General features: G+C 54.6%; 1 protein-coding gene across 1 annotated transcript; it reads left to right on the plus strand.

The window, feature by feature from the left end:
• Positions 1-1,705: 1,705 nt before the first annotated feature.
• Positions 1,706-10,211, plus strand: LOC144673945 (serine/threonine-protein kinase pim-3-like). Its single transcript, XM_078535537.1, has 6 exons — positions 1,706-1,766; positions 3,166-3,281; positions 4,314-4,364; positions 7,148-7,514; positions 8,700-8,876; positions 9,809-10,211. The coding sequence occupies exons 1-6, from the start codon at positions 1,706-1,708 to the stop codon at positions 9,979-9,981; spliced, it is 945 nt and encodes a 314-aa protein (XP_078391663.1). The 3' UTR covers positions 9,982-10,211.
• Positions 10,212-11,241: the final 1,030 nt, after the last annotated feature.

Consider the following 11,241-nt stretch of genomic DNA (forward strand, 5'->3'; position numbering starts at 1 on the left):
CCCGCCTCGAGCCTTTTACACAGGAGCAGGAGGAGGCCATTCATCCCCCGCCTCGAGCCTGTTACACAGCAACAGGAGGAGGCCAATCAGCCCCCCTCTCGAGAATGTTACACAGGAGCTGGAGGAGGCCGATTCATCCCCCGCCTTGAGTTTGTTACACAGGAACAGTAGGAGGACATTCAGCCCCTCTCTCGAGCCTGTTACACAGGAACAGTAGGAGGCCATTCAGCCCCCGTTCTCGAGCCTGTTACACAGGAACAGTAGGAGGCCATTCAGCCCCTCTCTCGAGCCTGTTACACAGGAACATTAGGAGGCCATTCAGCCCCTCTCAAGACTGTTATACAGGAACAGGTCAGTCAGCCCCTCTCGAGCCTGTTACACAGGAACAGGGAGAGGCCATTCAGCCCCTCTCGAGCCTGTTACACAGGAACAGGCAGAGGCCATTCAGCCCCTCTCGAGCCTGTTACACAGGAACAGGGGAAAGCAATAAGCCCCCCAAGCATGTTATACAGGAACAGGAGGAGGCCATTCAGGCCCTCTCGAGCCTGTTACACAGGAACAGGGGAAAGCAATAAGCCCCCCAAGCATGTTATACATGAAAAGGAGGAGGCCATTCAAGCCCTCTCAAGCCTGTTACACAGGAACAAGTCAGTCAGCCCCTACAGAGAGATTCAAAGAGTCAGAGAGAGCCACCAAAAGAGAGATAGAGGGAGAGACAGAGAGAGAGACAGAGAAAGACAGAGAGAGGAGAGGAACACAGAGACAGAGAGAGATAGAGACAGAGAGAGAGAGAGACTCAGAGAGAGAGAGAGACAGAGAAAGACAGAAAGAGAGTGCGGCGCTCCATAAGACATAGGAGCAGAAATTAGGCCATTCGGCCCATCGAGTCTGCTCCGCCATTCAATCATGGCTGATCAGTTTCTCAACCCCATTCTCCCGCCTTCTCCCCATAACCTTTGATCCCCCTTACCAATCAGGAACCTATCTATCTCGGTCTTAAATACACTCAATGACCTGGCCTCCACAGTCTTCTGTGGCAATGAGTTCCATAGATTCACCCACTCTCTCTGGCTAAAGAAGTTTCTCCTCATCTCTGTTCTAAGAGGTCTTTACTCTGTCTGAGGTAAAACAATGGATGGAACAGAACCTTATCTACCGACTGGGCACTTTACAGCTTCCCAGACTGAATATTGAGTTCAACCACTTTCGGTCAGGAACTCTCTCCTCCATCCCCACCCCCTGTTTCCCCCAAACATTTCTATATAGTTTTCTTTTCCCACCTATTGCCATTATTGTTTGGAATGTGTTTCCATCCATTGGGCTATCTGTACCTTGCATGCCTTGCTTTCTACCCTTAATGTCCCCATTAGCACATTTCTTCCCTGATATCACCACCATCAACACCTCTTTATCCTTTGGCCCGTGACATCTTTTGGTTCCCTCCACCTATCACTGGCCCTCTATCCATCTCTACCTGTCCCACCCCCTCCCCCTTAAACCAGTTTATATATTTCACCCCCTGTTCTATTTTCCCTTAGTTCTGGTCAAGAGACAGAGACACTGGACACGTGAACTGTGCTTCTCTCCCCAGGAAGGGCAAAATTCTTCTTTAAAGAAACAATTATTTTGGAAGCGATTACGAGACTATCTTTCTCTGTCCCAGAGGAATCTTTAACAGCAGCGACACCGTCCCCCCGCAGAGCCAATGCTGTCTACCAAGTTGGGGACTGAGTGCAGCCAGACACCGGCCGAGGGATCGCTCCCAGGTAGGAAATTGTTTTTTACATCGTGAGTTCCCCGAGTGTTCGCGCAGGTTCTTTCCCCCCATCTCCCACCCCCCCAGAAGTTGGTGTTTGGGGGAGAAGGGGGAGTGAGCAGGAGTTCTCCAGAGCCAGTGGGATTCAGAGACAGAAACTGAGAGAGAGAGAGAGAGAGAGAGAGACAGGGACAGAGATGGGCTGGGGCGAAGGGGGCCAGAGACGGATGGAGAGGGAGAGGGAGGTTCGGTTCGGTGATCCCATTAATTGATGATTGATTGGGTCGGAGAGGGAGAGAAAGGATGAGAGAGAAACAGGGAGAGAGAAACAGAGAGAGACAGAGATAGAGAGAGACAGAGAGAGACGGAGATAGACAGAGAGAGACGGAGATAGACAGAGACGGAGATAGACAGAGACGGAGATAGACAGAGACGGAGAAAGAAAGAAAGACAGAGAGAGAGAGAGAGAGAAAGAGAGAGAGAGAAAGGGAGAGACAGAGACAGAAAGAGAAACAGAGAGACAGAGATAGAGAGAGACAGAGATAGAGAGAGACGGAGATAGACAGAGACGGAGAGAGAAAGAGAGACGGAGAAAGAGAGAGAGAAAGAAAGACAGAGAGAGAGAAAGAAAGACAGAGAGAGAGACAGAGAAAGAAAGAGAGAAAGACAGAGAGAGAATGAGACACAGAAAGACAGAGAGAGATAGAGAGAATGAGACAGAGAGAGAGAGACAGACAGAGAGAGGAGATAGACAGAGAGACGGAGATAGACAGAGACGGAGATAGACAGAGACGGAGAGAGAAAGAGAGACGGAGAGAGAGAAAGAAAGACAGAGAGAGAGAGAGAACGACAGAGAGAGAATGAGACACAGAAAGACAGAGAGAGATAGAGAGAATGAGACAGAGAGAGAGACAGACAGAGGGAGAGAGAGAGTGAAAAAGACAGAGAGAGAAAGAAAGAGAGAGACACAGAGACAGAGAGAGAGAAAGGAAGAGAGAGAAGGGAAGAGAGAGAAGGGAAGAGAGAGAAAGGAAGAGAGAGAAAGAGACAGCGAGAGAGAGAGAGAGTGAGAGAGAAAGAAAGAGACAGAGAGAGCTAGAGAAACAGAACGAGAGAGAGCGAGACAGCAGTCAGACACAGAAAGTGAGACACAGACACACACAAAAAAGCTGTTAGAGAGAGACGGAGAGAGAAGGGGTGACAGAATCACATGTGAGTGAGCGAGAGAGGCAATGGGCAAACTCATTAATTCTCGCTTGAGTTTCGTGGGCTGGGAAGGGTCGGGAGCCTTTGTTACTAAGAACAATTTCAGTCTGATGTGATGTTTGATTGTCTGTCATAACTTTGTTAAACTGAGGCTGGGATCATTGGATGGAGTGTAATTCTCTCTCTCTCTCTCTCTGTCTCACCTCCTGCAGTGAAGAAGAGAGAAAGCTTCAAGAAGCTGTACAGTGTGGGCAAGAAACTGGGCAGCGGCGGCTTCGGAACAGTTTTCTCGGCTGTGAGGACCTTCGATGGAGCTCCGGTGAGAGAGGAGGGGGAAAGGAGGGTATTAATGTAATAAGCACATCGATATATAGACACACACACACACTCAGACACACACACACACACTCAGACACACACACACACTCTGACACAGACACACACACTCAGACACACACAGAGACACACTCAGACACACACACACACCCAGACACACACACACACACTCAGACACACAAACACACACCACCAGACTCACAGAGAGACACACTCAGACACACACACACACTCAGATACACACACACACACGTCCCCAGACACACACAGAGACACACACCCACACGAACACACACACACCCCCAGACATACAGAGACACACTCAGACACACACACGCACTCACACACACGCCCCCAGACACACACAGAGATACACTCACACACACACTCAGACACACACACACACATTCAGACACAAACACACGCACACACACTCAGACACACAGAGAGACACACACACACTCAGACACACACACACACACGCTCCCAGACACACAGACACACACACACACACACGCCCCCAGACACACACACTCAGACACACACACACTCAGACACAAACACAAACACTCAGACACAAACACACACAGACACAAAAACATTCACACAGACACTCACTCACACAAACATGCACATAGACACACTCACTCACACACACAGAGATGCTCACAGTCATGCACAGCCAAACACGCACACACACAAACACACACTCAGACACACACACAGGCATACACAGAGACACACTGCCATCTAGAAGCTTCCGTTTTTAGTGCAATAAATTGTAAAACGCGAGCACAACATTACAACATTCCGGGGGTCGCGGGGGGAGTGAAGAACCAAAATAATTCCCAGGGATCAATGTTTACACCTGCAGGTGTTGCTGATGTTTCTATAGGGGGGAGGGAGACAAGGTGTGTGTTAACTCAGTATGAAATTTCACTTAAAATATATCAATATGGATGTAGTGTTTAAAGTCAGCTCATTTGAATGAATTGGGATCCTGTTTCTGTGCCAGGTGGCGGTTAAACACGTGCCCAGGAAGAAAGTGGTGGATTGGGGTCGTCTGGTGAGTTTAAAATGATTTCAATAAGACTTGTGAACCTGTCTCTGTCTGAGTGTGTGCGAGTGTGCATCTGAGTGTGTGCAAAGTGTGCCTCTGAGTGTGCAAGTGTGTGTCTGAGTGTGTGCAAGTGTGACTGAGTGTGAGAATGTTTGAGAGTGTGTCTGAGTGTGCAAGTAACTCAATGTGAGAGTGTGTCAGAGTGTGTCTGCGAGTAACTCTGAATGTTAGAGTGTGCGAGTGTGTCTTAGTGTGTGCAAGTGTGTATCTGAGTGTGAGAGAGTGAGTATGAGTGTGTGTGTGTTGAGGGCATGTGCGAGAGTGAGTGTGAGAGTGTGTGTGTTGGAGGGCGTGTGCAAGAGTGAGTGTGAGAGTGTGTGTGTTGGAGGGCGTGTGCGAGAGTGAGTGTGAGAGTGTGTGTGTTGGAGGGCGTGTGCGAGAGTGAGTGTGAGAGTGTGTGTGTTGGAGGGAGTGTGAGAGAGTGAGTGTGAGAGTGTGTGTGTTGGAGGGCATGTGCGAGAGTGAGTGTGAGTGTGTGTGTGTTGGAGGGCGTGTGCGAGAGTGAGTGTGAGAGAGTGTGTGTTGGAGGGCCTGTGCGAGAGTGAGTGTGAGTGTGTGTATGTTGGAGGGCGTTGCAAGAGTGAGTATGAGTGTGTGTGTGTTGGAGGGCATTGCGAGAGTTAGTGTCAGTGTGTGTGTGTTGGAGGGCGTGTGCGAGAGTGAGTGTGAATGTGTGTATGTTGTTGAGCGTGTGCGAGAGTGAGTGTGAGTGTGTGTGTCTTGGAGGGTGTGTGCGAGAGTGAGTGTGAGTGTGTGTGTGTTGGAGGGCGTGTGCGAGAGTGAGTATGAGAGTATTTGTGTTGGAGGGCGTGTGCGAGAGTGAGTGTGAGTGTGTGTGTGTTGGAGGGCGTGTGTGAGAGTGAGAGTGAGTGTGTGTGTGTTGGAGGGCGTGTGCGAGAGTGAGTGTGAGTTTGTGTGTTGGAGGGCGTGTGCGAGAGTGAGTGTGAGTGTGTGTGTGTTGGAGGGCGTGTGCGAGAGTGAGTGTGAGTGTGTGTGTGTGTTGGAGGGCGTGTGCGAGAGAGAGTGTGAGTGTGTGTGTGTTGGAGGGCGTGTGCGAGAGAGAGTGTGAGTGTGTTTGTGCAGAGGAGCTGGTTCTTGTTTGCAATTCAGTGAAAAATGATGAAGACTTTCTTTTCAATCTTCGTTCTGTGATATATTTATTACAACCCTAGATCTCATTGCCTTTGAGGGAATGTTTACTTTGCTTTCCCTCCGTGACATCAGTTTAGAGGGAAAAACCCAGGAAACTAAATCATCGCAACAGAAAATTGTTAAAGGTGAACTCGTCACCAGGGGTCGACCCACAAGTGAGTTTTTTTTTAGATAGCACATCAATCTCAATGTGTAACCCCCCCCCAAACCAGCCTCTTCCCACCCCCTACCCACCCCCAACTCCATCTCCCCCCAAAACCAGCCTCTTCCCAACCCCTACCCACCCCCAACTCCATCTGCCCCCAAAACCAGCCTCTTCCCACCCCCTACCCACCCCCAACTCCATCACCCCCCAAAACCAGCCTCTTCCCACCCCCTACCCACCCCCAACTCCATCTCCCCCCAAACCAGCCTCTTCCCAACCCCCAACCCACACCCAACTCCATCTCCCCCCAAAACCAGCCTCTTCCCACCCCCTACCCACCCCCAACTCCATCTCCCCCCAAACCAGCCTCTTCCCAACCCCCAACCCACACCCAACTCCGTCTCCCCCCCAAACCAGCCTCTTCCCACCCCCTACCCACCCCCAACTCCATCTCCCCCCAAACTAGCCTCTTCCCAACCCCAACTCCATCTCCCCTAAACCAGCCTCTTCCCAACCCGCTACCCACCCCAACCCCATCTCCCACCAAACGAGCCTCTTCCCACCCCCTACCCACCCCCAACTCCATCTCCCCCCAAACCATCCTCTTCCCAACCCCAACTCCATCTCCCCAAACCAGCCACTTCACACCCCCTACCCACCCCCTACCCACCCCCAACTCCATCTCCCCCAAACCAGCCTCTTCCCACCCCCAACTCCATCTCCCCCCTAAACCAGCCTCTTCCCACCCCCAACTCCATCTCCCCCAAACCAGACTCTTCCCAAACCCCCTACCCAACCCCTACGCCATCTCGCCCCAAACCAGCCTCTTCCAAACCCCTACTCACTCTCCCCCTAAACCAGCCTCTTTCCACCCCCAACTCTATCTCCCCACCCAAACCAGCCTCTTCCCAAACCCTGCCTACCCCCAACTCCATCTCCCCCCAAACCAGACTCTTCCTACACTCTACTCCATCTCCCCCAAACCAGCCTCTTCCCAACCCCCTACCCAACCCGCTACCCAACCCCTACTTCAACTCGCCCCAAACCAGTCACTTCCCACTCCCAGCTCCTTCTCCCCCAAACCAGCCTCTTCCAACCCCCTACTCCATCTCCCCCTAAACCAGGCTCTTCCCACCCCCAACTCCATCTCCCCCCAAACCAGCCTCTTCACACCCCCTACTCCATCTCCCCCCAATCCAGCCACTTCCCACCCCCTACCCACCCCAAACTCCATCTCCCCCAATCCAGCCACTTCCCACCCCCAACATCATCTCCCCCCAAACCAGCCTCTTCCCAAACCCTACCTACCCCCAACTCCATCTACCCACAAACCAGACTCTTCCCACCCCCAACTCCAGCCATTTCTCTTTGCGAACTTGTTCCCTGCTGCCCATGTTCTGAATCCTGCCATCCTTGTGCCCTCTGCTTGCAGAATGACCGCCCCGTGCCCATGGAGATCATCCTGATGTGGAAGGTGTCTTTGCCGGAGCACCGAGGCGTGATTCGCCTGCTGGACTGGTTCTCCAGGCCGGCCGGCTTCCTGCTGGTGTTGGAGCGCCCGCCCAGCGCCAAGGACCTCTGCGACCTCATCGCCGAGCAGGGCCCGCTGAGCGAGGAACGCGCCCGCTCCTTCTTCCGCCAGGCGGTGGAGGCACTGCGGCACTGCCATGCCTGTGGGGTCGCGCACCGGGACGTGAAGTGCGAGAACCTCCTGGTCGACCTGCACACTGACGAGCTCAAGCTCATCGACTTCGGCTCAGCAGCCCTGCTGCGCGACACCGCCTACACCGATATCAGTGGTGAGTACCCGGGCCCGGACACTCCCTGGGGGCATCGCGGAAGCAGCTGGGGGCACAGCGGCTCCTCCTTTCTCTCTCTGACACCTGGGATCCCAGACTTGTTGCGCAGACGCCAATTCCCTCCCACAGTGCGGCTCAGTACTGACCCTCCCACAGTGCGGCTCAGAACTGACCCTCCGACAGCGTGGCGCTCCCTCAGCACTGACCCTCCAACAGTGCGGCTCAGCAGTGACCCTCCGACAGTGCGGCTCAGAACTGACCCTCCGACAGCGGGGCGCTCCCTCAGCACTGACCATCCAACAGTGCAGCACTCCCTCAGTACTGACCCTGCGACAGTGCGGAGCTCCCTCAGCACTGACCCTGCGACAGTGCGGAGCTCCCTCAGCACTGACCCTCCGACAGTGCGGAACTCCTTGAAGAACTGACCCTCCGACAGTGCGACTCAGCACTGACCATCCGACAGCGCTGCTCAGCACTGACCCTCCGACAGTGCGGCGCTCCCTCAGCACTGACCCTCCGACAGTGCGGCGCTCCCTCAGCACTGACCATCCGACAGTGCGGAGCTCCCTCAGCACTGACCCACCGACAGTGCGGAGTTCCCTCAGCGCTGACCCACCGACAGTGCGGAGCTCCCTCATCGCTGACCCTCCAACAGCGCAGCGCTCCCTCAGCACTGACCCTCCGACATTGCGGAGCTCCCTCAGCACTGACCCTCCGACAGTGTGGAGCTCGCTCAGCACTGACCCGCCGATAGTGCGGCGCTCCCTCAGTACTGACCCTCCGACAGTGCGGACCTCCCTCAGCACTGACCCTCCGACAGTGTGGAACTCCCTCAGCACTGACCCGCCGATAGTGCGGCGCTCCCTCAGTACTGACCCTCCGCATTGCGGACCTCCCTCAGCACTGACCCTCCAACAGTACGGCTCAGCACTGACCCTCCGACAGTGCGGCGCTCCCTCAGCACTGAACGTCCAACAGTGCGCCGCTCCCTCGGTACTAGCACTGGGCTGGGGTGGTAGGGCAGGTGGGCGAGTGTCAGGCGTGGGTATTTTGGGGGCATCAGGGCATTAAAACCACAAAGCAATGCTGGGTGGGGTAAATAGTCTCACAGTGAATGTTGTCTGGTTTTAATCTTGTCTCTCTCTCTCTCTCCTATTTCCATCTCTTTCTGATGTAAATGCCCAGGCACCAGAGTGTACAGCCCGCCAGAGTACATCAGTGAAGGGCGCTACCATGCCCGCTCCGCTACTGTCTGGTCCCTCGGGGTCTTGCTCTACGCCATGGTCTGTGGTGACATCCCCTTCGAGCGAGACGTGGAGATCCTGGCTGGCGAGATCCAGCTGCCCTCCGGCATCTCCAAGGGTAAGTGGCACAGGGGGTGGAGAGAGGGGATTTTAGTTTTAAAGCATCCTTCACTGTCTCTCCTTTCCATAAGATCTCAAGAATTAGGGGCAGGAGGAGGCCATTCGGCCCCTCGAGCCTGCTCCCCCATTCAATACGATCGCCTCTGATCCGATTGTTACTCAACTCCACTTCCCTGTCCGTCCCCCTCATAACCCTCGACTCCCCTCGCCGATCAAAAATCTGTCTCACTCGGCCTTGAATATATTCAGTGACCCGACCCCCACTGCTCTCTGGGGGGGGAGAGAATTCCACAGACTGACCACCCTCTGAGAGAAGAAATTCCTCCTCATCTCAGTCTTCAATGGGAGACCCCTCATTCTGAAACTGTGCCCCCCTCCCCTCGTTCTAGATTCCCCTCCCACGAGGGGAGGGAAACATCCCCTCAGCATCCACCCTGTCAAACCCCCTCCCCTCAGAATCTGATATGTTTCAATAAGATCACCTCTCATTCTTCTAAACTCCAATGGGTAGAGGCCCAACCTGCTCAACCTTTCCTCATCAGACAAACCCCCTTCGTCCCAGGAATCGGCCGAGTGAACCTTCTCTGAACGGCTTCCGATGCGAGTCTGTCCCTCCTGAAGTAAGGGGACCAGAACTGTCCACAGTGCCCCAGGAGCGCCCTCACCAACGCCCTGTCCAGTTGTAGCAAGACTTCCCCACTTTTATACTCCATCCCCCCCCCCTCGCAATAAAGGACAACTTTCCATTTGTCTTCCTCATCACTCGCTGCATCTGCATACCAACTTTTGAGATTCATGTCCCAGGACACCCAGATCCCTCTGCACCGCTGACTTCTCCAGTCTCTCTCTCTCTTTCTCACATTCATTTCTTCCCCGCGATGCAATTTTTAATGGACCATCTTGTGCTTCCTTCCCCCCTTCCCCCTGCAGAGTGCGAGGAGCTGATACGATGGTGCCTCTCCATGCAACCCTCCAAACGCCCCACCCTCCACCAGATATTGTACCACCCGTGGGTGCAGCGGGACATCACCAGACCGAAAGCCGTGGGCCTCTGGAGCCCGGGGGGAGACTCCGACTGTAGCGCCAGCCAGGAGAGACTGTAGGGAGCAGACAGACCGGGCATGGACACACTCTGTTGCTGGTCACCGTATGGAAGGAGGAGGAACTTTCAGGACTGATGGGGACCTCGCCTGATCGCTCTGTCAGCAGTGGCTGGCTGGTCAGTGAACATTGGCCCAAGGGCCGGAGAGAACTCGAACTGCACACCCCTTGTTCATCTCCCTCGTTCATCCTGAAAGACGCCTCCGACAGTGCGGCTCTCCCTCAGCACTGACCCTCCAACAGCGCGGCGCTCCCTCAGTACTGACCCTCCAACAGTGCGGCGCTCCCTCAGCACTGACCCTCCAACAGCGCGGCACTCCCTCAGCACTGACCCTCCGACAGTGCAGCACTCCCTCAGCACTGACCCTCCGACAGTGTGGCGCTCCCTCAGCACTGACCCTCCGACAGTGCAGCACTCCCTCGGCACTGACCCTCCGACAGTGCGCCTCAGCTCCCTCAGCACTGACCCTCCAACAGTGCGGCTCTCCCTCAGCACTGACCATACGACAGTGCGGCGCTTCCTCAGCACTGACCCTCCGACCGTGCAGCACTCCCTCAGCACTGACCCTCCAACAGCGCGGCACTCCCTCAGCACTAACCCTCCGACAGTGCAGCGCTCCCTCAGCACTGACCCTCCGACAGTGCAGCACTCCCTCAGCAATGATCCTCCGACAGTGCAGCACTCCCTCAGCACTGACCCTACGACAGTGTGGCGCTCCCTCAGCACTGACCCTCCGACAGTGCAGCACTCCCTCGGCACTGACCCTCTGACAGTGCAGCACTCCCTCAGCACTGACCCTCCGACAGTGCAGCACTCCCTCAGCACTGACCCTCCGACAGTGTGGCGCTCCCTCAGCACTGACCCTCCGACAGTGCAGCACTCCCTCGGCACTGACCCTCCGACAGTGCGCCTCAGCTCCCTCAGCACTGACCCAGCTGGGTCCACCCTGGTCTGTAAATCCTCGTGTATTGTGCCCAGGCCCTAGAGGGTGCCGCTGAGATCATGTTCCTGGTTCAACGTGAAACCCTCTTGTGAATCGTGGCACGAGACTGTCTTTAAATCGCGGTGTCAGTTAGCGAACTGACAGTCGTTACAGCATAGCAGGCCATTCGGCATATCGATCTGATGCCAGAGAAACTACCTGCGTATTTATGATGTTTTGTGTGCACTCAATAAAATTAAACCTTGTTTCAGTCAGTGGTATATTGTGTGTGTGTGTGTACACGTCTCTGCAAACAGGAACAGGAGGAGGCCATTCAGC

This window comes from Cetorhinus maximus, unplaced genomic scaffold (genome assembly GCF_964194155.1).
Source record: "Cetorhinus maximus unplaced genomic scaffold, sCetMax3.hap1.1 HAP1_SCAFFOLD_519, whole genome shotgun sequence".
Classification (NCBI taxonomy): Eukaryota; Metazoa; Chordata; class Chondrichthyes; order Lamniformes; family Cetorhinidae; genus Cetorhinus; species Cetorhinus maximus.